This window comes from Camarhynchus parvulus, chromosome 5 (assembly GCF_901933205.1).
Source record: "Camarhynchus parvulus chromosome 5, STF_HiC, whole genome shotgun sequence".
NCBI classification, from domain to species: domain Eukaryota; kingdom Metazoa; phylum Chordata; class Aves; order Passeriformes; family Thraupidae; genus Camarhynchus; species Camarhynchus parvulus.
Genome location: NC_044575.1, coordinates 32,287,390 through 32,315,289, shown reverse-complemented (window position 1 = coordinate 32,315,289; position 27,900 = coordinate 32,287,390). Strand labels below are relative to the sequence as shown.

The 27,900-nt window shown below is 35.6% G+C and overlaps 1 protein-coding gene across 2 annotated transcripts in view; it reads right to left on the bottom strand.

Annotated features, from left to right (window-relative positions):
* The window catches only part of DPH6 (diphthamine biosynthesis 6), a 183,825-nt gene extending 156,841 nt beyond the window's left edge, over positions 1-26,984 (bottom strand). For both annotated transcript variants that reach the window (XM_030948760.1, XM_030948761.1), the window contains exons 1-3: positions 26,752-26,984; positions 22,281-22,375; positions 19,786-19,979 (exon numbers count right to left, since the gene is read on the bottom strand). In XM_030948760.1, the coding sequence (XP_030804620.1) occupies positions 19,786-19,979; positions 22,281-22,375; positions 26,752-26,774 (312 nt within the window). In that variant the 5' untranslated portion in view covers positions 26,775-26,984. The remainder of the gene's footprint in view (positions 1-19,785; positions 19,980-22,280; positions 22,376-26,751) is intronic.
* Positions 26,985-27,900: the final 916 nt, after the last annotated feature.

Sequence of the window (27,900 nt, the reverse complement as noted above, 5' to 3'; positions counted from 1 at the left end):
TTTTTCAAAATATTTAGAGCTACATTTTCTTATACTCGGCCTTCATTTACTCCTTGGTTAATCAAGCTCAATTCAACATCACTTGGATTTTTATAAGAAAGGAAAAGAGAGATAATTTTTTTAAATGTCTTGATATTTCATAGTACTTAATGCTAGAAATACCAGGCTAAATAATGTTAACCCTCTCAGACAAATATGAAACCAGCTACATTCAAACTTGGGCAAACTTATTCACCATTTCCTAACCAAGAACTTCCATTATTTTTAATGGCAAAGAACAGTTTAGCAACATTGGGTAACCAGTGATAAGGTTTTGGAGAAGCACTACTACTACCAACCCAGCCCCTCATATCAGAGGAACCTCACTTAATGAGATGCCTTGTAAAGGCATCAAAAGGTTTTAGAAAGAGAAATTTGAGTTGATTTTGTATTCAGTATCAAGGGCAGTCACACTACGAGTACAAGCTTGGCAGGTAAAACAGTAATAATAAAAATCCATTTTCCATTGAAAGAGGATTCTTATCCATAGACACTTCTAACCCTTTTCCCTAAGAGACTTTGCAAATGCCCTATTAGAAAGATTAAATGGATCCTTAGGAAAATTCATCGAAGATAGCACATACTGCAATTATGCCCAATGCATGAAGAAACAAGCCCCAAAAGACAATTTCTAAAACTAGACATAGTTAGATTTATATATAATTATATATAGTGACATGCAATCACTATATACATTTTGAAAAAAAATAGAACAAGATATTAATCCATTGTAAAAGACTGCAGCAAACGAAAGCAAAAGTGAAGGGCCTACTGTTTTTAAATTATGTTCACTTTTAAGTTTACCCAGAATATCTATTTCAAAGCAAATATTCCAACTCCAAATGACCTGCCTTCATGAAGTGTACATGCCTGGAACGATGACAGCTAAGAAATACTTTGCAACTTCTGCTGAGACTTGAAACTCAGTCTGAATTCTACTTGAAGAGAAACCTATATAAATTGCAGCATAGGCAACCACTAACTGATATGACTGCTGTTTCTTTTCCCTTTGTGTTTTTTTTTTTTTCCCCTTTAATCTCTTATGCAGTCTTCTCTCCTTTTGCATAGAAATGGAATGAAAAAGTACTTGAGTACTTCAAGAAAACCAAGCTTCAACAACGTTGAGGCAGGGATATCCCTGCCTTTTTTCATAGTTTGACCTGCATTTTCAATAGCTTTCAACAGTATGTAATTTTATTTCTAATAAATATAATTTAAAATACAGTATAAAAAATTGACTTTAAAATTTCTTGCAATTATGGAAAAGGCATTTACTCAACAAAAGCTCTCAGTCAAACTCCTACGTTGTTTACTGCTTTTTCAATGGCAATTTTTAGATATTTCTTTTCAGATAGGGACCATTCTGCAATCTAATCAACTGGAATGATACAGACACAAAACATTACTTGGTAATTTCCACATTTGAGTCCAATACCCAAAAGTCAGTCTGTAAAACAGTCACAAACACTAGATATCATCCTCTATCATACTTAATGTCTATTAAAATGCAGTATTTTAAGGCATCAAATTTTTACCATAAAGTCTTCCTATTCTGAATCGTTTACTAAAGATATAATCAGAAATAGCCTTTTTTTTCTACAAATTTAGGCATATTCACAGAAACTATAGAACACCTGGGGAAAAAAAATAATGTCTTCAAGCATCTAACAATTAGTGAGTTTTTTTTTTAAGAGGGTACCTCAACACAGGTGTTAGTCATGCACTTGGAAAGGACTTACCTTGGTCTCCTGTCTTCATTATGTGGTTATACTCAAAAAAAGCCAGCTCCTCTACAAACTGATGTGGAAATTAAAGGCCCCCTCTAATACCTGCTGAAAGAGCACTTAAGCTCTACTATAAACACAGTGGCAAGCATGGCCAGGGATTAACATCCCAGCCTCTCTGAGAGCCACTGGCACCACTCTTGTGTGAGAGCAGGGAACAGAGTACTTTGTCTCTTCTATCAGTCTTGATGCACACAGGAAGGAATCTCCTTTTACTTTTGATTACCAGAAGACACATTCTCAGCTCAGTGTACAGTCTATGCCTAATCCCCTGTCTTTCTAGTATAATAATAAATACATACTTTACTATAATTGATAATGCAATGTGATTTCATTATCAATACATACTCTACTATTATTGATAATGCAACAGAGATGTGCTCAAGTTATACAATAATAATACAAACTGTTATAAGAAATTTGAAAAAGACTTGTAATGTAAACACTTAAGAAAAAATATAAGTAGAATTCCAAAATGTGCAATTAATCACTGCACTTTTGCCTTCCACTTCCAGCAGGCTACCTCAGCTATCAACACTACCTTAAAACATTGCTGTAAAATACAGGATGCAAAGATGAGAAAATACAGTAACTTCACTTATAAGAAATCTTGGCTTGTTTCAAATTAGGGGCAAGAACACAAATAAAGCTAATAGGTAGAAGAAGCTGATGTTATCATTTTATGATTCTGTGATTATCATTATTACTTGGTGATAGTAACATAGTAGCACTTCAAGGCTAAAATGCACCTGAGATTTTCCAACACAAAAGTTTATCATTAGAAATGCCAGTGCATTAAAGCCTAAGTGTTCTATAAGAAGCAGTCGGTTTTGGCCACTTCCCAGTTAAGACAGGAGATTTCTTGCCAGGTTGCTCTGAGTTTACTTAACAGGCTCCACCAGAGTCTGTATTTGTATGGTCCACAGCCGGCAAAATGTTGTGAACTTAGGAAAAGACTTTCCCTGTTTGGTCCCAAACTGACAACATGGTTCTACCATGTCCAGCCTGAAGACAGGATTCAGAGAGTAAACACAAAACACCCAAAGCCATTTTCTCACAAGAATTACCAGTTCAAGTCCAGGAAGACAGGAAAAAAATCCCAATTTTCTGATTTCATTTGTCTCACAGGAAATTTCAGCATCTGATTTTTCTCCATTCTCACCAAAAATCTTTGGAAATCTTTTACCTACATAATGGAGATTCTGCACTTCAATCAGTTAACTGCAAACCAGTTTCACAACAAAGCATTAATATGAAACTTTCTACAAAAATGCTTGGCTAAAACCTGAAAACCTCATTAAGGTTTTACATTTAAAAATTACATTTGAGATTATCTATTCTCACAAAAGTATTCTAGGCAAAACTGATCCAACTTTTCCATTTTAAACAGGCTTGATGCTTCTGAAGCAAAATACAATACTTATACCAGAAACAAGACAAGTATGAACCAGGTAGTAAGACATCACATTCATGTAGAGCCTAACTTACCCTAAACCCAGGTAAAGCTGTAAGTGGAAAGCCTTCAGGAAATGCCAATATATGGAAGCAACACCACCCCAATCTGGGTTGACAAGACCACACTTTAGGCGACATTACTACAAGGTAGAGAGAATTTGTGTAGCAGAAAGGGCAGCTTGAGGATCTTCCTTGAGGAAGAAATGTAAAAGGACTTTTAGAAGGAGATTGGAAGCAACAAAAAGGAAAGGCAGATGATAATGTGCCAAAGACATGAAAGAAAAGGAAACCAAAAATATCAACACAGAAATAGCAAAATCAAAAGAGAAATACATATCAAAGTAAAACTTCATACGATTTTTCTGTCAAGGAGCAACAATTAAAAAATTAGAGAAGAAAACACCTTCTAGGAAATCTTAATATAAAAAAAAATTATGAAATTCCCCAAACATTTAATGTTATCCTAAAATCTGCTCCATCTTGCTTTATTTTATTAGCTTGCATAAATTGGAAATGTAATTTCAATCTTCTGAAGTTCTGACATCTCATATTGCCAACAGAGCTGTCGCATCAACTTGCTCTCAGAGTGGCAGTCCCCTTAAAATCTGAAAGTAAATGTGTGTCTAAATATGGGAGAGACGAGTATTTATTTTTATTTCTTCCAATTGGGTAAAAGTGAGGCTGTCTCTTCTCCAGGAAGATGTGTCCGTAGTCACCACAGGAGTACCAAAAAGGGAACCCGAACACAAAGGCATGGTGAAGAAAGGAGACAGGTTAGCAGGCTCACAATATTTTAGAGAATAAGAAACAAAATCCAGCTTGTTTAGGTGATACCAGAAGATTAAATGTGGGCAAATGTTTAACAATGGAGTGAGAATGTAAGGACAGGCATTTCAAAGTAGGAACAGAGAAAAATATGCAGAAAAAAATAATATTAGGAAAAGGTGTAGACCAGAAAACTCTGAGAAGAAATATCAGGAACCCTGCCAAAAGAGAAAACTGTCAACCTAATTGATCTTGAACCTATTCCAAAGGCAGAGAAGAATGGATGATGTAAAGCCATTACTGAGTAAGAAGAAGAGATGTATGTTAATATTTTACCCCTCCTCTTCCAAATTCCAATAGCCTCCAAAGTGTGCATGACTTTTTAAAACTCCAACCATAGTTCTTCTATTCCCATCCTAGTCACAAGTAAATATTGAAAAAAAAAATCCAAGAAAGTGCAAAAAATTTGAAGTTATACACTTAACCACTGTTCATCTGGTCAGCTCTTTTTTTCCTTTTTTTTATAGTGACATTTAAAAAAATACAAAACATTAGTTCAGTATTACAGTACAATCCCAACAATATTTTGAGGTGTATTATTACTGTATGTGCTGTTTTAATAGGAAATGGATAGCAAGAAAGATAAAATCACTTACATAGAGCATCAAGGATCCCTTAGGTACCTTGTCTGCATAAAGCTATCTGCATTTTCTTTACAATTCAGATTCCATATCTTTAAAAGTGTGTACCAGAGTAAGCTGAATATTAAGTTTTCTGGCATTGTCAATATGTCTGTCTTCCTTTTTCATCCCTTCTCACTCATTCCTCAACTACAGGCTGATTGTTATGGTATTCTCCAAGACTAAGAACAACCTGATTATTTAAATGTAGAAGACAATGTTGCTTGAATCAGAATTTCCCAAATTGTATGTAGCCTAAACCAAAAAAAGTATCTGCAGAATGCCTTATTGTTGAAAGGTACATGAATTTTGTCTTGTGAGTTCTCAGTCATATGCACCTTCTCTAATTAAGATGCTACAAGTATTTACTATGGGGTTGTTTTTTTTTTTAATACAGAAATAGAAGTTTCAGAGGACTGAGGCGTCTAAAATTGCAAATAGTATTTATCATGACCTGTGCCATTGGTATAAGTGAGTATGGACTGCAGTGAAAAGATCGGAGGAAATGGAAAATAGCTATTTCATAAGAGCAGAAATATTTTCTTAATCAAAGAATGTACCAGCCAAGTCATAGTCTCTGAGTCTAGACTCACACAAACTGAGTAATACAAAAAGACAGTTTAAAGAGGAAAAAAAAACCCCAAAACAGGCAGACAGGGACAAGGACATTAGAAATTGTAGAAATTCAGAGGCATTCACATTCATCGAGGTTTCAGTCCCTTTCCAGTTCTCAGAGCAGACATTTGCACAATGGGCAAACAGCTGACTTAGCCATTTCAAAGTAAGTGTGGTCTTCCCACAAATACTTTTGTCTCTTTTAGCAGAAACAAAATATTTATATTAGTCTTTCAACCTGAAATGCTATTTTATTGACAAATGTCATTTTTTCAAATGAGAATTTTCCATGGTCTCAAATGTTTTAAACCAGTGCCTTCTGTTTACACTGCATACTATCACACTGTTCCACTGTCATTCTATACTTGGGAGGAAGAGGTCAAGGATCCTAACCTCATTTCAACTAAGTATCAAAATAACATGAGACTTGTGAGTGTGGCCTCAGTCAAGAGTTTGTAACAAGACACAACTAACAAATTAAGTTGAATGTACTTCACATGTTTTGAATGTCCATACAAACAACAACAGTGCAACATCCCGTCAAACAGACCAAGCACTGAAACATAACCAAAGTGACCAAAGAGATGATGAGTCCTACACTTCAATGTAACAAGAAGTTAGGCATTAGAGATGACCCTTGCCTCATACAGATACAATAAAAAACTTTTTTTAAAAAAAAAAAAAAAAAATTTAAGGAAAAACTAAATTCACCCATAATAAGAAAACTTGTATTCAATAGAAGTTTTTAAATAGCTTTTTAAAAAAATGCAATAAAGGCATAATATATGTATAAAAACTGAAAACATGACTGCTACATTATCAGAAAACTGCAATTTAGATGAAAGAGAGAACGGAGAGCAGGATGAGAAGAAACTTTCCTATGCAATCTTAAATCACTTAAATACAATTTATTCATTTCTTCAGTTAAGGTATTTTACAAACAGGCTGTAGTTGTGTTATCCTCTTAGCACATCATGTAGCTCACAGAGTGCTAAGTAGAGCAGAGAAAAAATGTTGACAGACTTTAGAAGTAAGGGAAAGGAAACAATGCTTGCCACATATCAGCATGCCTGTCCAGTGACTGAAAACAAGCCTGGAAGCAAGAAAGCTCCTGCTTTCGTATTTCCTTTATATTAAAGTATCTTATTACTATTTTTAACATGATATATTGCGTTGATGAAATACAGAAGTCTAATTATCTGCAACTTCTACAATAAATTTAATATTATATATACTCAAACAGTTTTCTGGAGCAACTACCTTTTACTAGAGTGTCGAGAGTAACCATATAACATGAAATTGGAGGCTTTAGCAAAACAGCATGGTTCATTAAGCTCTCAAAACAATTAAAATAGACATGGGGAGAAGTAGAATTTTTTTTTTCCAATTGATGACTTCAAGTAAGTCCTCTCCTCTCTTTGTGCAGTTACAAAAAACAGCATCACTAAAACTCTAAGAAATATTTTCAAACATTTCTTATATAAATGTTTCATCACTTTTTCTTAGTGGATGAAACTGCGTATTTTCAAGTTCACAAGATAAGCATTCAGGAAAATACACAAAGTATTGACAATTAGAAAGTTTTATACTATAAAACTTAATTGCCAAAGTCCTCCTGCTCCGCAAAAGTTAGTTAACACAATAGCGTCTTTCCATTTTGAGAAACGGGGTACTTGATGTCAAGTTATTAAAACCATATCAGAACTAATAGCACAGATTTAGTATTAAAAAGAAGCTCTAAGTCTCAGGGTAAATCTTCCTCTGAAAGCATTTATTGATCTTTCCTTCGCCGCACTGTTCACCATTTCTGTAAAGCAATATGTTTGAGAATGGTGATGTAAGCAATGAATAAGTCACAATGACAAGTGGGTAATAAATAATGACTGACAGAGTTTCAGAGAACACAGGACTGGTCTCCAAAGGATAAGGGTAATCCTGAAGGTGGCCAAAAGGGTTACTGTAGCACAAACCCACCAAAATTACTGGAAATCTGCAGCAGTCTAAAGAGAGTTAGGGCATGTGAAAGAAAAAAAAAATGTGGACAAACCGTAGCACAATGAAACATGACTATATGAACAAGAAAGTTAAAAAAATTAATCCCAGTAATTATACACCAACAGTATCTAGCTCTGTAAAATCACAAACATTACAATTTAAACTCAAGTTCTACAAAACATTATATATCTATATAGATTAATCCTGATACATTGGCCAGGGAGCACAGAAGTTGAAAAAAGCCAAGACAACAAAGCCAGTTAGTTTAATGTACCTCATGGATGATATATTCTGTAATAAACTGTGCCTTCATGAAATACAATGGTATCACTGTTCTAGATAACAAAAGTATACTGCAAAGGAAAAAAAGGGGGTTGTGGATAATACAGAAGACAGCAAAGCAAAATGCCTACGGAATGTAGAACAAACAGGTCCATAAGATAATATTTCAAAGGAAAAGTGTTAATTTGTTTTCAGTTCCTAACTCTTCAGTATCTACTGTCACTTCGCTGTAATTTTATCTATATTTCAAGAGGATATTGTCAATATTTCTGGTGGTTATAAAAACAGGACATCAAGTAACCAAGTAAAGCCTAAATACTAATGTTTTTCTTTAAAAATATTATGTCATCAAAGATTCTTTCTCATGTGATCAAATTCAAGAGAAAGAACGTCTTAAAAATGAAATAAAAAAAAGTCTTTAAAAGAATGCCCTAAAAAAAGGAAGTCTTAAAACTTAAATATAATCATAAAGGCATAATAATATGCCCTAGGGTCATAAAAAAAGTCTCATAAATGTCGCCAGCAAGAAAAGTCAATATTTCTTTTGCTATGTCAAATGATGTTCCAATTTAGATTGTAGTATTTGTTTTTCCTCATGTAACTAGTGTTATAGTGTAGGCAACTGTTAACCAAGCAAATCGCAATAGATATTTATTATATATATATATTATGTATAAAATATATACCCAACATTCAGTCTTCGTATTTTTTGGTATTTCAAAATAAAAGAAATATCAAAAATGAAAATTAAGACAATCATCAGAAATATTCTCAATTACTCTACATCACCTTTTTATGAAAGGACATTTGAAATTTATTTAATGATCTTAAGCAAGTTATTTGAAAACAACTATTTTCACCTATGGATTTTTCTTAAACATGTACTCTATTGAAGATTTCAGACACAGATCACATAATCCAACTAAATGAAAAGAAGCATGGTACTTTAGGGAGAGGTAATGATTATAGAATGGGGTAAACTCATCGACATTTTAAATAAAAACATAAAAGTATGTGGACTAAACACAACATTTCCTATAAGCATCTGCACTGACTGTTTTGTCACTTCATTGCCCAGTTTTGGTAAATTTGGCTACAGTTTAAAACTAAAACCTTCTATCACTGCTAACCAGATCACACTTACAACAATTCACCTGTATTTGTTTTCTTAATTAAAACATTATTTTAAGAAGAATTCATTTTCTATGTAAAATTCACACTGACAGACACATTGCAATACACATTTATTTAAAAAGAGTGAACTGTGATGAAGTTCCATTGAAAATATAAAAATAATCTCAAAGTACCTATTTAAAGTAGAAATTTATATTGCCTTTTTTTTTCCTAATACTCATTTCTACTCTTCCTTCATGAAGTAAACTTCAAAAATTAAACTTTGAAAATTAAAATAAACGTTAAAAATTATAAAAATCCATGGTTTGGCTATACTATTTTTAAAAAAACCTCACTTGTTTTACCATAAGAATCCTCCAATGAATAAAGAAGCTCATCAACAAAAATGATCTCTACCCTGCCCGAATATTTAAGACTAACAATAGTTATGCAATTGGTGCAAGAATTAAGCTTGATTCAAAGTTTCTGTTAAATTTAGAGTGAAAGAAAGTAATTTTAATAAAATTAGCTTTATTGTAAAACTACTTGACCACATTACTTTTCTGCCAGTAGAATAATAGTCACTTTACTCAGATAACATGGGTAACCTTTCTACTTCTGAAATTTCATTCTATTACTGGATATAATATAGTAAATATGGAATATTTTCTGGATTAGTCAGTGCACATTATGCCATAATAGTTGCTTCTTCCAGTAACATTTCAGTATTAAAAAAATCTCATGGCAAAAAGTAGACATATGACTACAGGCTAGTGATTATCCATACAATAAAAAAAAATCAAAGCTTCTACACACTACACTTCTGAAGGATCTCCCCTCCTAATCTGATATTAAATTAGTCCCCCTCACCATTTATTACCATATCTCAAATATTGCAAGTGGTTTGTGATATATTATTTACTCCACCAAAATTCTCACCACTTGTTACACAGAAAAACGGGTCTTCAAAAGTAGAAGGCTCATGCACTTGTCCATCTACTGTTCCAAATGAACTAAGGCACGTGGTCAGTCATGTGCTTTACACAAATCATTAGAGATACAGGAATGTTTTGAAGAGCCATCTATGGTTACATCATTAACTATAATTTACTGCAATGACTTATGAATTTCATTTCATGGAAGTCCATTAAGAGTGTGTTCTACATGTACATTAACACTCCCTATCATAAAGTAAGCCATTTAACTTTTCACAGAGTGACTTTTATGATGCTGTTACAGAAGCAACTAATTGTAGTTAAAGCATTTATTTTTTAAAAGGTCATTCTTTTTTACTGCAGTTTATAATATTTAAATGGCAGCTCATGGGTGTGAATGTGCACATATGAGAATGCAGGAATCATGTGTGTTCAATACTCAAGCTGTCCAACAAGTTCTGCAAAAAAACCACAGACTAAAAAGTTATTTGCATATTAAGCTACAATGAGTTAAAAGAGAAATCTAAATTGTAAATGAGTTTTGGAGACAAATCAATGCTAATGAACAACAATTACTTCAGTCACAGTGTGAATTAAAACAACATCATTAATAAAGCTTAGGTGCTCTGCTGGCAAGCATGTCTTTAGTCTCTGGCAGATCATGTAAGATCTAAATTAGGAGAAATAGCAAGCACAAAGGAAGTACATTTAAAATTATTTTGTTTTGAAGCTCCACTTCAAACAAAAGCTTCAGGAAAGCCTACAAAACTCAGAAAATCCCATCCAGTCATTTTAATGACTGCCTTGAATGAATGCCTCATAAAATATCAGATTTGCACTAGATAATGACAGAAGATTTTATAAACCTAGAAGACGAGTCAGAACAGCCTCTTTTGTTCCCTTTCTTACATATGAAACAGTCAGTGAAAAATCAGAATATTTCCTTAAGAAAAAAGGGGCTTTTCTTTGAGCTAAAAATAAGTCTAAACATCCTGTTCTTTACCTAAATGCTCAAAACCAACTGCATGTAGTAACTATGTAGAGAGAAACTACAGAGGGCACTGTTGTATCAGTTTTTAAGTGTTACAATGGTGATAGGGCCCAAGTATAGAAGATTGTCAGGAAAATAAATAACTGACTAAAGAAAGAATCCGGAGTTAGGAGAGCATGCAAATACACTAAACCTAAAACAACAATAAGGCAAAAACATTGAAGCTGTATTTCTGAAGGAAAATGGACTGAAAGAAAAGTTCATGTAACAGACTGTCAGGCTGATAGGAATACTGCAGTGCACACATTTGGCATTTTCCTTTGTAGTGCTTTCTATGGAAAAGGTAACTAATCATAATGTCGCCTTATCCTTTGCAAACAGCAACCTATTACTGGAATCCCACTCATAATCAATATGAAAATGAGTGATGAGTGTTATGCAATTCTTCCACAGGCAGAATTTATCAACAGAAAGAATATCTTCACATTATACAGTCCTTTCATAGCGTAAAAGGGCTGTTCTGTTTTATTCCTTTTCATGACACTTAAAAATCAATCATTTATATTTTGAAAGCAGTAACATCGGTGCAATATAAACCAAATTAAATCCCACCATTTCCAGAAGAAGTACCTTTAAATATACCAATCAAAACCAGCAAGTGTCCAGCTGAAAAGAATGTAACCCTGAAATTGCTGTATGCTTGACATTCATATGAAAGGGGAAAGTATGTTAAATAAGTCAGCATAAATATCTTAGTAAAGCTATGCAAAAATTATTTTTATACAATAAATGGGCTTCAGAGATACAAATATTTATGAAAACAAATTTGATAAATGTTTCACTGTTAGTTTACATGAAAGTCTGCCTGCCTTTGATCTTATTTTATTAGAAATAACCCCAATTAAATTTTTTAATGTAATAAATTTTGAAAGGTATTTTAGCACTGCCTAATGAGAATTGCAAATAACATAAAACAGCCAGCTACAGAACAGTACAGAACAATTAACATTTTTTACATTTTTCATTTTTATATTTTAAAAACATTATTAAGATATGAATTATGAAACAGAAGTACTGAAATAAGATATGGATAGTATCAGTCATTTAATGAGACTTCAGAGAAAAAAGGTGTTACTTTTTTCCCCACATTGTGGTGGCAAAACCCACAAGCAGCATGTTTTGCAGTACTACAGCAAAAAACACAGGACTTTTATGAACACTGACTCAAACTCACATTTAAAGAGTACTATATGGAAGGTAATTTGAAATTAAGTTAGGCAACGATTTTGTAATAAACCAAAGAATAAATGTTAACAGAAAAGATGCTCAAGCAAATGAAACATACCAGAAAATTGTCTAAAGCTATGTGAATGAGTGAACAAAACAACAAAATCAAAACCACAGACGGTGCCTGTGGATACTCACTTACATCCACATCCATAAGAACTGTGATGGTAACTGTGAAAGAACTGTGTCTCTAAGCATGCAAAGACAGATGTACTATATGAAAGGAAACTGCCACAGAAAATTAAAACCTAATTTTTTTTAGAAATTGCAAAACCAGACAACATAAATATATTGACTAAGCAAGACCTCAGTTCCCTCACAGACACTGAGACCTAGAATTTCTAAGTCATTTCAGTAATTGTTTCAAGCAACTTATTAACAGAAGATAAAACAAAAGCTAATGTTCATGTCAGAAATGGGTTTCATCGAGGTTTTGCCACTTAAGGTTTCGTAAAGTTTCCTCTTATTTTACTGTTTCCAGCTGTTGATAAAAATTTCACTAGTATTACTTTTATACACCTTTTTTAAGTGTATATGATGGCAGGCATACAGGGAGTTTGCACACATAAAAAAACCTAACAGTTTGTTAGGTACAGAGTATTAACAAAAGAAATGCATAAATGTCTATTAACCTACTATATACACTCTATGACACTAGGTGAAGTTCTCAAGGCATAAAACATGTTCCTTCTATGTAAAACTTAACTGCATTTGAAGGCAGAAATTTGCAGTGCATTCCTAGAGACATGCAGCTGGATACAAATGGGGCTGCTTCGGAGACTGTTGTGTCTGTGCACATCACTTAAATACAATTCAAATTATGAAAAAAGTTTTGATAATGTTTACGAAATTGACTTAAACATCTTAATGCATTTTTCCATTTAACTACAATAACGAATGCCAAAATGTTACTAGATAGCTCTCTAAATATTCAAGCTACTTAACAAGATATTTAAGGTTCCTTTCTCCCTATGCAATAGAACACATTAAAACCAATTTTACTATCGTAATTTATTCAAAGCTTGATTATGAGCAATAGCTGCGAGAAGAAATACAGCATTGTTGATTCATATACAAGCATTTCACTTAACTGCATTGGATAATAGATGTGCTCCTAAAGGAGTATAAAAGCAAAGTGATTAGAAGTCATTACTGTTAATTAGCATTCACTTTACATTTATAGGGATGAACCTTTTCTGTGTTGAACAAATGGAAAGCTTTTATCTGAAAGTCTATCAAACCTGGTCAAGGTAGGCACTGAAATAAATGTCAGTGACCAGTAAGTTGAATTCAAAACAACAATAACAAAGAAAGCAAAACAAAATCTAAGGATGTATCATCATCCAATTAGTGAGATTCAGTTTTTAAACAGGAAAAGGTCTGAAGGGAATGAGCAAAACTGGAAACTCATACTTCACATTCTGCAATCTCACTGATAAAAGGAGGAAATGTGTGTTTATCAAACTTGCTGTGAGTGCACGGTTCATTTGGCGTCCTGTAAACAATGCCTGGCTGCCCATTCCCAAATGCATGTGAGAATCTTGCAACCCAGAACATCATATTCAGCAGGCAAGGTCACACTAGAGATGCCCTGGAAATGGGAAATTAGGAAAACCTGGCAATCAGAGGTTTCAAGCTGACCAGAACAAGCCCTCGGGGTTGCTTACCATCTTTCACCACCAGCCTGACTGTCTCTGCTTATTCAGTATTAACACAACAAGACAGGGAGTGAGTGGAAACAACTCCACACACCTAACAGGGAGAAATACAGTGACTTTTTTGTTTACATAAAGCTCAACATTTCTCACAGTAAGAAACTACCTCAAAGATACTGCCGAAGATCCCCCTTTAAAAAAAAAAGAAAAATGAAAATCCTGACCCTGCCTGAACTGGTCAGAATTTCAGGCATCCTATTGATTAAAAAAACTTCCTTTGTTCCCATCTCATTTTAAAATTCATACAAACCCCCCCCAACAACTAAATATACCCTGTGTTTTGAATGAAACAAGATACATCATTATTTTTACACTGCTTAAATCACTCCCAACTATGCAATTATTTCTCACCCTCTTCCCTTCATTCACACTTTTATTCACTGCTAATGACAACAGTCATTCCCGAGGTGGAGGAAGCTATGAAACTCCACTCCACAATTAATTAAAAGAAAAAATAACATGATTAAAAATTTGTAACCATTTAACACGATGAGGGTAAAGGGACAATCCAAATCCTTGCAGATAAAAATTTACTCATTATAAAAGGTGAAGGAACCAAATCTATGAAAAAACACAGCAAATATTTTCTCTCTCAAAAAAAATCTTATTTTATCAAGAAGCACAGTTATTTATTTCTTGCCAGTGTAGGCAACCACTTCATAAAATTTCTAAAAGTTTCCATTTAACTTGCATGTTTAAAGACAAAAAGAACTGTGCTAGAAGATGTGGTCTCCAAATGTTCATTAAATCTACACAACTACTAAAGGACTCAATCAATAACTTCCATTGTTTTATCTATCACAGTTTCCTTCAACTAGGAATTGAAGATTTTTTACAATTTTTTTTTCAATACTTATGGTATAATTTCACTTGCCATAAAAAAATCCTGTATTTCAACTGTTGAATTAGATATAATCTATCAAAATATTAAGGGCACAGTTACTTGCAATAATCACAATGTAGGCAACAAAAATTAAGGAGAAGTGATTATTTTGGAAATTTAGCATAAAGAAAAGTAGCTCTTTGTATAATTTGTATTTCTCCAAAATATTGAGACATACAACTCCAAGGTATTAATCTATGTATCTACAGACCATTCAAATTATAACAGGGAAAATTTTTCAATGAAAACATGGGAGATTACTAGAACAGAACTCTTCTGCACACCTCTGAACTCTGTGAATCCCTTAAGTGCAAGGGGAAAGCTACCTACTTTGTCTGAACTCATAAACTACAAAAGTAATTTGATGAAGACCACACTAAGGACCTCAGATTACAGATTCTTCAAGTCAATCAGTATTCTACAACTTATAATTATTTATTTGGCCTCTTTAAGACTCCTAAGAAATTCTACAAACCTTATTTGTATGAGTTAAGAGTAACTACTAGTCTTTATCATGTACATACTACAACTGAAGCCACATATACCAAACATCTGAAAATCAAATGATTATTCCTATATACTTTACAGTTTCTTTTATATGTGTCTTGGAACAGAAGACAATGAAGCAATGCTGTGACAGAATATTATATTACATTTATTCATGTATTTTTCCTGGTAGATCACCTAAATCTTTGTACAAAAGTCACAGAAAGTCAGCAATCACACTGAATCTGAGAACGCATTTCACCCATTGGCCACAGAAACTGAATTCTGGAGAAGGGTAAAAGAAAGACCATTTCCTTAGCATGGAAGACTATTAGCAATATCAAGGAATTGAAAGTTTTGGGTTCCGTGATTGAATTAATCCCTATCTGAAGACCATAAAATAACGCTATATTTTCATTCATCCATTCATCCATTCACCTCAAACCCTGAAGAACTGTTTCCTGAAGAAATCTCAGGGAGTTTCACTGACCTAAGTTACTTCTATTCCACCTGAACCCACACTGCTCAAGTACTTTGTCTGAGATGAAATATCTTAAGTAACATCTTAAATGGCATTGCTATTGCAATTTTAACTCAGACAGGAACACTTTCTGTCTTCACTAAACATCAGACTTGGACCATTTAAAAAAAATCATGAGCCTGTTCTTAAAAAGTAATTATTAAATACAGGAGTCACATTGTAACATTAAGCTCTTTATTTCTGTAACTAAAAAATGTTATTCATTCTTAGTGACTGACTCTTGTAAGAGCACTGTTCCAAAATGCAACCATATTTTAGAAAATAAACCTCCTTTCCTTCCGTTCCACATCACTGATGAAATGAAACAGCGCCACAACCAGCTGCTATTATTCAAATGTTTCATACATCGTATACATCCAACATTAATATTTATTTTTCAGCTGATGATCAATGGATAATTTCATAATTATTATTGCTTCAGTCCTGAGAGCCAATATATAAATTTATTTCAAGTGAACTCCATATCTTTTGAAAGTTTGTGGGTTCTAAATCCACAAAGAGCACAACAAAAAGACTCTGACAGAAATAACATGCTGAAACTGAAAATCCACTAAAAATCCATTTGCATGATTTATAATAAATATGGATAAATATTAAATAAATACAAAAATATCAAATTTTAAAATACTAATTTAAAAAAAAGCAATTAAGCATGTCATCAAAAATTTGAAAAAGCAGAGCTAGAAGAAAGACATTTTTACCTAGTTCAAGAATTCTACAAATTACTTCAACAATGGAAACTTACCAAACAAAGGCAAAGACTTATGGAGTAGATAAGGCAAAGAATTTGTAAGAGGACAGAATTGTCTACTGAAAATAAAGTACCCTGCATTGGTCTGTTTAGTCTGGAAGCTGCTACAACCATTGCCCTAAACAAAAGCTAAGCCATAGTTCCATGAGATACAGAAAACAATCCAACACTTAACCCATCTAACATCACTTGTGTATGTGCTTGCATGAAGCATCACTTGAACAAGACCATAATTACATTGAAAAGGGGACAAAACAGTTAAATATTGCCTAAATTGAAATGTCGCATGAAAGTTTCACAAAAATGCCGTCATGCTCCAGTCTTTCCTGCCACTAGAGGAAAAGAAATACAGTTACTTACCACATTTCAAAGACAGCGCCATTATAAAACTCCCAGAAGATAATTCAGGTAATTAAGAAACTCTAGTGCTTACAGGCTTGGCTAGGAAAATCTCCAATACAGACAGTAACAAACATGGACTAAGAAGGATATCAGTAATCCCTATTCAGTAACATCTAGAGGAGAATAAATTATTCTTTAGAGTTCAGGACTTATAAGTCTCATGAAGTAAATATTCTACTATCAGGTGACAACTGCATAGTAAGATATATTTAGACATCATACAAGTACTCAGATATGTTTCACAATATGTATTGAATACAGAATCTAAAATGTGGCATTAGGCAACTAAAAAATAGATATAAATTTCTTTTATACCTATCAATCACTTGGGTTTGTGACAATAAAATTAATAGGTTTACAGTCAATGACAGCATCACTCACTGAGTCACATGAACTAGAACAGGACTGTTGTCCTGGATTTCACAGAACTATGAGGGAATATTTAAGTCTTTAGAAATCTTGTTCTCATAGCACTGTTTTTAAAAACATTGTATACTTCCAAATTCATAAAGTTTTTTTAAAGTGTTTTGTTTTAATTTTTTACTAAATAAGTACTTGCAACAGAAGTGTTCTTTGCCAATGGAAACGTAAGGTACACACTGTGATTTTGATTTAGACACACCTTTCCTGTAGTCCTGGCCCCAAACCATTTACTGAAAAAAAGAGCTATGTTATTTGACCAGTGTTTTAAAACTACAGTCACCCAAGGACGGTTTTGACAAGGCTTCCACAGATTTCATCCCCTCCCTTCAAGAGAATGCAAATTGACTTCTCTGTTTAAAACTATTAACATCTGGAGGGAAAAACTCCTAAAGCAAAATCCTCAGTGATTAAGACTTAAATAGTAAAGCTACTAAACAGCAGTTATTAAAAATGTGAAAAAATAAAACCAAAAAGCTTTCAAAGTTATTGCTAACACAGAAAAAAGTTAGTAGTCTTCTTAGAACTAAAATACCACAGTTGCAGTAGTTTATGTCTCAACATAATTTTGCAATTATACATCAAAATATGCAAGACACTTACTGAAACTTTTGTATCAGAATTCCATAGCTAGGTTGCACTGCAAAGACATCATTATACAAAGTCTAACATAAAGGTAATATATTGTTAATATTTATAACTTGAAGATACCATATAGTGGGCTTAATATTTCTATACAGGAAATAAATAGTTATTTAGTTCCAGACAACATGATAACATCTCTTTCAGCTATAGTTATAATTATCATGTACAAACTTCCAAAGCAGAAGTTGTCAAGATTTAACACTAGCATTAATTTATGTCAGGGATCCATTCCTCCAAAGACAGCGAGAACTGTAGAGGAAGTATCATCTTAATTGCCACTAATTTGCCCATTTTTAATTAAATTGATCAGTAATTTATTACCTTACCCAGCAGCAGAAAGCTGTTAGCATGCAGCTTTAAGAGACAGTAGATATCAGTCCTTCTAATTTCTAGTACTATCGTGGTTCAAAAATAATTTAAAACTGCTGTATCATATTTCTTTTGATTCCTGTATTGCAGGATATGCACATTCCATTTAAAACCTCTGTGAAGCACTCTAGAGCATAATCATAGAATCATTTAGGTTGCAAAATGCCCTTGAAATCATTGAGTCCAACCATTAACCTAACACTGCCAAGTCCACCACTAAACCATGTCTCTAGGCACCCAGTCCACACAACTTTTAAATCCCTCCAGAGACAGTGACTCAACCACTTCCCCAAGTAGCCTGGTTCAATGCTGGATACCCCTTTCAGTAAAGAAATGTTTCCTAATATCCAACCTAAGCCTGCCCAGAACAACAAGAGGCTGTACTGTCTACATGAACTATTCTCCTGCTCTGTAGTCTCAAACTCCAACACAGGTCTATGATCTTGATTTTACATTAGAAGTCCATGCCAAAAATGTTTACAAGATGCAACATTTGACTCCAAGATGGGTCAGGAAGTACTCTGCATTCAAATCACATTCTTAGGTCTTATCTGCAATTTGATTTTTTTTAACTGAATACAGAATAAAGCCTGAGTATTTAGGTTCATGAATCTCAATTATCATTTTAATGAAGGCAAGTAAGGTAGAAAATGTTCAATACCTGACATGAAGACTACAAACACCTTTATCTGAAGTTTCATTAAGTAGTCTATACCAGTTTGATCAATAAAATCACATATTTACTTTCTTTAAAATAGCAGTTATGATTTTCTGAACAGTGTATTGGTTTTAGTACTGCGCACTGCAGTAATCAACACAGTTAGCTGGAATGGACATAGCATGTTTACTCAAACACTGTAGAAAACCTCTAGAGTCAACATGAGGTTTTCTATTTTTTTCAATGAGGTCTGATTTAGTATTGTTAGAAATAAAGTACTGTATGAAAGATTTTGAAAAAGACCAGAGAATAAATTTTAAGTGGTTTAGAAAGTGGTTCATTGTCTCTCTTTAATTAATTTTATAGCTAAAAAGGATTGATATATGTTATTGCTACTGTGTCATATATTAGAATATAATCACAGGGCTACCAGAATCAAAACTATCATTGTGAAATATTCTGTAATACTTGGAGAATGACATGCAACATACAAACAAATAACAGATTCTGGTTTACACATCATAAATGTACTCAAATGGAAATGTCTAGACATTACTTCCCACACACTGATAAATGCACAAAATCCAAAAGATCTCTCATTACAGTAATCAAGCAATACATTATTACAAGTGCAAAATAAGCTAAATATTCTATTTATAGATGATTGTCACAATTATGTTTTTTGTTCTACACGCCAAGCTCCTGTTACAGGTCTTTCCATTAAATAGGAAAAGGGTTTTGGCTTGAAATGAGAATTAATAAGTGTGATTTACGTTGGGGGAAAAGGAATATAGTTATACCATATATTTACAGAGCAAGGAAGAAGAAAGGAATAGAAATAAAACCTGTAAAAGTCTTCCATTTTTTTCTTACAGCTTTCCTTAAAAAACCTAAGTGGATCATTTACTTAAATTCATAAATGAATTCAGCAATATAATTATCCCCAACTATATAATTGCTTTCAATCAGCATACCTTAACAAGTTTCATGAGCTGGTAAAGGTCTTCAACCTCATCTTCCTGGCATGCAGTATACACTCTTCCAGTATTTACACTGGTACCTTTTATAAAACCACGATAGAGTGGCAAATCCAATGCATCAGCATACAGATCAATGGCATGGTGTCCTACTGTCTGATACATATAGCTGTCCAATTCATCAGTCTGCCCTGCCACAATTAAGAAACAACCATATCAGGTACATTGATACACAGGTTGCAACAATTGCATATAATCACAATACTACAAAGTACTGAGAAAATCTAAATGTTAATATTTTTCAGTTCACAAACAGATGTTTGGTGACAACACCACTATAAACATGGAAAGAAAAAAAAATAGATTTCTCCACCCAACAGACGTATGGAGAGGAAGACATCTGTCACAAACATGCTGCCTATTTGCAAATTGTGGTGCCTTTCCTTCTTCCTGCTTCATCCAAAAAATCTTCTATCATTTCAATTCTGCTTCCATTCACACGGTAATTTTAATAGGAAGACAGGTCAGAGGCACAAACTCAGATGTATTTCAACATACTCAGATCAAGAAATTTGTAACGCACGGCAGCATTCAGAACAAGCAACTTGAACGAGGTTGTCAAAACGTACAAAAAACTTCACTGTTAAAATTGTTATCATGGTCATCACAAAAGGAGACTATCTCTGCTTAGGTGGAATAAAAGTAGACCACTGTAATGTTTTGACACTGTTTAATAAACAAAAAGATTATTTCCTTAACCATGAGAAAAAAATTAACCAAATTTCCTTACAAGCAGTATGTAGCCATCAGATAAGGAAAAAGCAGCTAAAAATGCAGGTATCATGAATTAGAATTACATCTCAAACTATACAATAAATCATTCATACATAATTTTTTTCAGATAATATTTTGGAGATATTGATAAAGTAATGTATCATTATTGGTGAAATCTCCACTTTTACAAGCTAACAAAGTTCACTATTTTAATGCTAATTTGTAACTCTGGTACTTCTATGAATTTACATAGAGACATCAAGCATTTCTGCTGTATACCTGTATAGCACACCTTACAAAGAAGAAGGTCTGTAAATGACCAAGACAACTAATTTGTGATGTAAGAATTAGGTCAGTCACCTTTGATGCCACACAACAGATACGGTTCTGCACAAAACAGGCAAATCCAAACCCCTAATCACAACTAACCAACCAGACCAGAAGAGTAGATTTAAAGGAAAATTCAGTGGTTTCAACACACATGAACATGACAAGGTCTTCAAGTGATATTCTGCTTAGAATACACAGTTTCTTTATTAATTGAGACTCTCCAGGCAACAGTGGTACAAGATAAAATAAAAAGAATGGCATAGAATCCACTATTGCCTGAAGCACCTCAATTAAATTTCTATAAAATTTCCAACTACACACTTAAAGAGAGCATTTTATGATTTTAATGATAATATTCTACATTTCTGATGAGGATAAATTAGTTTGAAGACAACATATTTCAACAAGATTAGAGATTATTATGTTCTAGCTACCCAGAAAATAAATTTTTCCTACACTCTCCTAGCATTTGCCAGTTCTGCCCGTGACTCATTTGCGATGGCAGCTCCCTTTTTCCTTCCCTTTCTGTGTACCCTCCTACTGTACAGTCACCAAATACCATACTTAATTGCTTAACATATGTTGAACAGTGAACCTAGTTAACATACTTTAGCATTCTCCCCTACCAACTGGAAACAACTCACTTGCTTTTCCAGTCTCATTTCAATTTGTGCTTTAGTCCAATATACAAATACTTAGCTCACCCTCTCGCCTCACACTGACTACCTGAGTTTCTCCCTGAGTTTCTCCCATCCTTTTTCATAGAAATAAACTGTAGCCCATGAGGAACTGATCAAAAAACTTTCTAGTCTAAAAGGAAAAAAGCAGGAAAAATACATGTATCAAGGTCAATTTCAACCCACATCAGTTCCTCAATGCAGTCTCAATGCAGTTCACAGATGCTGAGTTAGAATAATGGAGAAAGACATACAAAGATAAAAATGGATGAGCAGCAGCACAATGGCACATTTTTGGTAGCTGGAATGGTTTACAGCATTTAGTTTAGCACCAGTTTAGAACATGTCTAGAAGTACAGTGCAAGTTTTGGTTGATGACATCATTTATCAGCTTTTAGCATTTGTGCTACTGACCTCACATAACCCATTTGTTTATCACCAGGATATCAATATTCTCATTTTCAAATTGTGTAAGCCTTTTTCTAATTGATCTTCTCTTCTTGTGGGCTTTTTTTCCCTTAAGGAAAAATACACTTAATACATCTCCATAGCATCTTCTTTTTTATACCTCTTTCAAGTTTCTATATTGGCCTTCAATATCCAAAACCAGACAAAAACACATAGGGGAACTTAATTCAGGCATGGTTGTGATTCCATTGTTTCCAATCTATTTTTTAAAAAAAATTCCTGTAAGAAATGTGGCTTTCATACCTGTATTTTCAGCAGGTCTTAAATTGGCTAGAGCAACAATCTGATGCCCAGCAGCAACACACTGCATCATATTGTAACAACTGTCCTTCCCACCACTGTAAGGAAAAGAAAATAGTGGCAATTAAAAGCACAGATAAAAGTTTTGGCCTCTTAAAATTTTTAAATAACTGTTCAAAAGTAAGTATTATCAGAGCTGTTTATAAAGCTTTGAAATATGAAGAGCTGTAGAATAGTAACAGTAGAAAAAGAATGATTTCACCATACATTTACTACATATGTATAGTGCCTAAATACAGTAACCATAAAGCACATAAAGAGTTTTGTATCTTACTATTAATCTGAGAGATTACATGAAGAAGAGCCACTGACACTGGAATCTCCTTAAAGAGTGTCTTTTATTCCAGAGATGAATTAGTATGTACTTATTACTAGTTAATTTGGATCAAAACCCCAAAATCTGCTCCGGTGAGTTGCCAGCATTAGTAATCCTTTTAAATTAGGTCTATCATGTAGAGGTGATGCCTAGGAACACATTTTAGTGGTGGACTTCGCAGTGTTAGGTTAATGGTTGGACTCAATACCTTAGAGGTCTTGTCCAACTTCATTGATTCTATGTCAGGAATAATATTTCTCCATCATGGGATATGTTGCCCAAACCTTCAACATTTTGAACGTATTTGCCATTCTCAAAAACTTTAATTATTACAGGCAGTAGTTTCAGTTGACACTGCATAGAACATATGAATTTTTTACCGCATTTCACTGCAAATAAAAATTAATGCTAGTAAAAAGATATAAAAGCAAACATAATCATACTCTTGTATGAGGCCAAGAGATAATTCTCCAACACACAGGATACAATTAATTTTGACATTCATTCAAGATCTACAGGAACCTTTTCCGCTATCAGTGAGGAAAGAATTCTGTTTTTTTGATGTAACTGAAAAAGTATCTCTATGAATTTTAATCAATAGAAAAAGAAACATTACAATCTACAATAAAAGTGCTCGAGAATACACACTGCTTAAAAGATCCATGTTCAGACTTGTGGCTTTCAAACTACAACTGCAGGTGGAGATTCTATGCAGCTTCTTTAAAGGCACAAAATCCATGGCAGGAACTGCAACAGAGATCTTATACAAGCTCTGTAAAACTGCATTTTATTTTAGAATAATTGAGACTTGCACAGGAGAACATATAGTACAAGCAGTCCTTGCTACAGTAGACCGTTGTGTTCCTTGTGATCACACTATTATTATTACTACCTGAAAGGGAGTTGGAGCAAGGTGGGGCTTGGCCTTTTCAACAAGAAAAAAAGTGAAAAACAAGAAGAAATGGCCTCAAGCTGCACCAGGGGAGGTCCAAGTTGGACATCAGGAAAAATTTCTCCATGGGAAGAGTTGTCAAGCATTTGAATGGGCTGCCCAGGGAGGTGGTGCATTTATCACCCCTGGAGCTGTTCGAGAAATGACTGGACATGGCACTTGGTGCTATGGCCCAATTGACAAGTGGTGATTGGTCAAATGTTGGACTTTATAATCTTGGAGGTCTTTTCCAAACTAAATGATTCTGTGATTTTGAAAAAAACTTCTTCAGAATTTCCAGCTTTAAGCTCTCCTTTTTATCTAGCCCTCTGCCCAAAAGCTTGAAAGTGCCTGAGAGGAATGTAACACTTTAGCTATTCCCCTCAATCTCTGCTTTTATCCATGCAAAAATTCTGTATGCTGTCTTGAACTTGTTGTGGCATTCAAACCTGAAGTAGAAATAGTGTAAAACATGGCATCCTTTTGTACTTAAGATTTTCATAAAGCAGTTGCTTCCGTTTCAGTGCTAAAAAGTAAATATAAATATGATAGAATCCTACTTGGAGGGTCTATCTCTACTTAACACTCTTCTAATGCATACCAGCAACTTTCTTCTAACCTATATATAGACAGAAAAAAAAATTTAAATCATACATTCATTACTTTTCTTGATAGCTTGAAAATGTCGACAGTATTCACTTCATAATTTGAACTTCCAGGCTTAACAGAGTAATGAGACAAAGACTTTTTTTTCTGAATGACTTTATGCTGAAAAATAAAAGTCTCCCACTGGTTCTGATTTCAGCTACAAACAGCACTTCAGAAAAATAATTCTATGACAATAGATAGTTGCCTATGCTGTTTACAGTGTTTTAATATTTTTAAAAATTGAAATCAAAAATTAAAATGTCACTGGAATAAACATATTCATCCTTTCAATTAATTTATGCATATATATATATATATATACACATAAAGAAATTTTAAGATGCATATTGATATCCATATTGCTTACATTGGACCACCAGTTAGTAGGTGGAAATCTGGGCTTACTGAATCACATGCTTCTGTCCTGTTATTTATTCTCTGTATTATTTACCATAGCCCTAAAAACTACCAATATCAAGAAACAAACGACATGGTGCCCACCCACAAGACCTTCCAAACTAAATGTAAAACACAATATGGTTAAGACCAATGAAACCAGCCAGCCCATGCCCATGGGAGGAAGGTGGACTCAGAACAGCTCACAGAAAGCAGATGAAGACAAGTACTGAGATAGCCTGGGGACTCCTCTCAATTCCCAGCACAGAAAAAAAATCACAAGGCCTTTTTGTAGAAAAGTGAGGTCAGTCAGGGTTCTGCAAGTATCTTCACAGGCAGGCTTATAAACAAAATACCATAAGAAAAAAAACTCTGGGCCATGAAGATATGAACCTATAAAAGACTTCTAAGCAAAATTCCTTTCTATAGACAATTATAACCACTTACAGCTCAGAAAATTCTAGAAGAATTTTAAAGAGTTGAAAAACATCATATTTCAGGTTGAAGACTGGCTTTAAAATGTCTATGATTTAGCACAAAACAAAATGCAGGGTTTACCCCATAAATACCACCTTAAAACAAGACTATCAACTTTTAGTGTGGCCAACATTCTACAAGGAAAAAAAAAAACAGGTTAAAGTAGTTTCATACATAATCCTGACCTTTGCAAAAGTAAGAAGCACTTTTCAAATACTTTTTTTCCCCTCTGATCTTTGGCTAGCTCTGTTACAAAGACTTCAGACACTTTGATGTCTCTTTAAAACTCTTCTTAAAACTATTACTGAAACTAAATCCATCCTTGTAAAATAGACCATTAAAATAGCAATTGTGTTAGAAACTTGTTTATAGGATTTTATTCCATCCTGCCTTTTAACACATTCCTCTGCTTTGAGAATATCAAAGTAAATAATCCTGAAGACAAAGTCTTATGTATAAAATAAAATAAAAAAATTTGAAGCTGATTTTCCCTACACCATATTTCAGCAAATTTAGAAAAAACAGACATTTCCTGTATTTTCTCCTTGCATGAGGTTTGGAATTATTTGCAGTTGTTGTGGCCAAATCTCAGTTTCAACAAGGTTTGATATTAGACATTCCCTGAAGAACTTAATACATTAAATGTTTTGGCTTATGTAAATAGCTACTGCACCCAAAAATAAAAATACACAGCTCACATCTGCACAATTCTTTTCCACTTAGAGACTTCCTAGCTTGTTCTTTCTTTAATTAACTGTTGTTTCTTCAAGAAAAACACATATGTGTCCTTATTAGAAAAAAAAAATTACAAGAATTGCAGAAACTTACAAAGAAATTTACAAAAAACACAGTACGTGGCGGGGGTCTGGGGTGGAAGATGCAACCCTTGACAGCGGCTGCGTCCAACTCCAACGATTGAAACGAGCTAGCTTCATTTTAAAACTAGCAAAATTTAATCTCTCGCAAAAACACACTACAAAAATCTATCGTTAAGAGTTGAGGAAATCTATCCTGAAAGAGCTTAAGATACTTGAAAAGCAAAAAGCACCTGGATATTGAACTGCAAATGAGCAGAACTCTCTTTTTAGAGCAGGACATGCGGCCCACGCTCTGCGCCCCCGGCGAAGGCGCTGCCGGCGGCCCGGGCGGCTCCGGCTCTCGCCTCGCTGCAGACGAAGAGCCCGGGACACCGGAGAGCAAGCGACTGGGCAAAAAACTGTAGGTCTGGTTTTGGCTGGGGGAGTACGGCTGTGTTGGTTGGTTGTGGGGTGGTTTATTTGTTTGGGTTTTGCTTGTTTAATTTTAAAAATACACCAGGTATTCCTGAATTCTGCCGTAACATGGGAATCCTTCCCAGTGTCTCCCTACGCGCAGGCAGGCACCGGCCCGCGGCGGCACTCGCAGGCGGCCACTGCAGGGACCACAGGCAGAGACGGCAGCCGGCTGGGAACGCGCCGCCAGACCAGGGGAAGGGAGGCAGCAGGAAACGCATGGGCGGGAAGGCCGGGCGGAAAGGGCCGGGCGGGTCTCCCGGGTGGCGCTGGGTGGAGCGCGACCCCCGGGCGGGCAGGGCTTCTCCCCGCGCCCTCTCTCCGCCTGCGAGACGCCCCTAGCTCGCTCACATAGGCGCTGCAGCAGCGCGTTACCTGATCAAAGCCACTACTCTCATGTTGCTCGCAGGCCGGGGGCGGTAACACTGACAGGGAAGTGGGCGACAGCCGGCAAGCGCTGCGGGGAAGGAGCCCGGTCGCACAGCCACCCAGGTCTGCGCACGCTGCCGGCTCCTCCGTTGCTACCGCTACCGCTTGGCCGCCTCCCCTACCGGGCCCTCCTCCCGGGGCAGGCCGGCAGACTGCCTGCACAGACCGAGGCTCGGCGAGCCGCCAGCCCCCGTGCCCGGGGAGGTGCGCTGCCTCCGCGGCGGGGCTGCACGCCGGCCGGGGCGGTGCGGCTCGGGCGCGGCACGGGGGCGGGCGGGAGGAGGGCGCGGCCGCGGCGGCAGAGCGCCGGGCGCCTATGGAGGGCAGGGCGGCCGCGCTGGGAGGCCCGGGCCGCCTGTTTGAGGGCATCGCCCTCCTGCCGCTTCCCCCGTGCCTGCCTATAGCCTTCTGTCCTTCAGCGAAGGACCGCGGACCTGTTCCAAGTGACTGCTGCCTAGGGAGCAGGGCCGACCGAGGGAGGCCACCCCCTCCCCTTGGGGTGCCCGGCGGAGGGACTGTAGGGCATAGTTGCAACTCCACCGCGGCCCGGGGCAGGGAGGCCAGCCGGGCCCGCTAGGAGGGCAGGGGTTGCTGCGGGGCTTTACAAGTCGCCGCGGACCAGTGATTGCGGCAGCGGGAAGGTTGGAACAGCCGAACTGACCAGGCTGCCTCGCTGCTCTCCCCTCGCAGGCGAGCACAAAATGTCCATCTGCATCCTCGGCTTCAGCTGCTGCCGACCGAAAATCGGATCTCCTCATCTGATCCCTGTTCTGGGCCAATTTTCTGACTAATCCCGCCATGACGCACATGACAGACACCTCTGTAGCTTTGCAAACTAAGTCACAAGCTTACCCAGGTGCCCAGTCTTTCGACACCTGACACACAAGTTTATTTCCCCCATGTCACAGAAGAAACATGTGGGTTAGTTCTCTCGAAGAAACTTTATTGCTAGACTAACTTTAGAAGTCTTATATCAGCAGATAAAGGCATTGCTGTTGGTATTGTGGCAGGGTTTCCAGCAGCAGTCCGAGGGCCCGGCACTCTCCAGGCTTTGCTTCCTATGGCCTGTGAGAGTAAAATGGGGCAAGAAGCCGC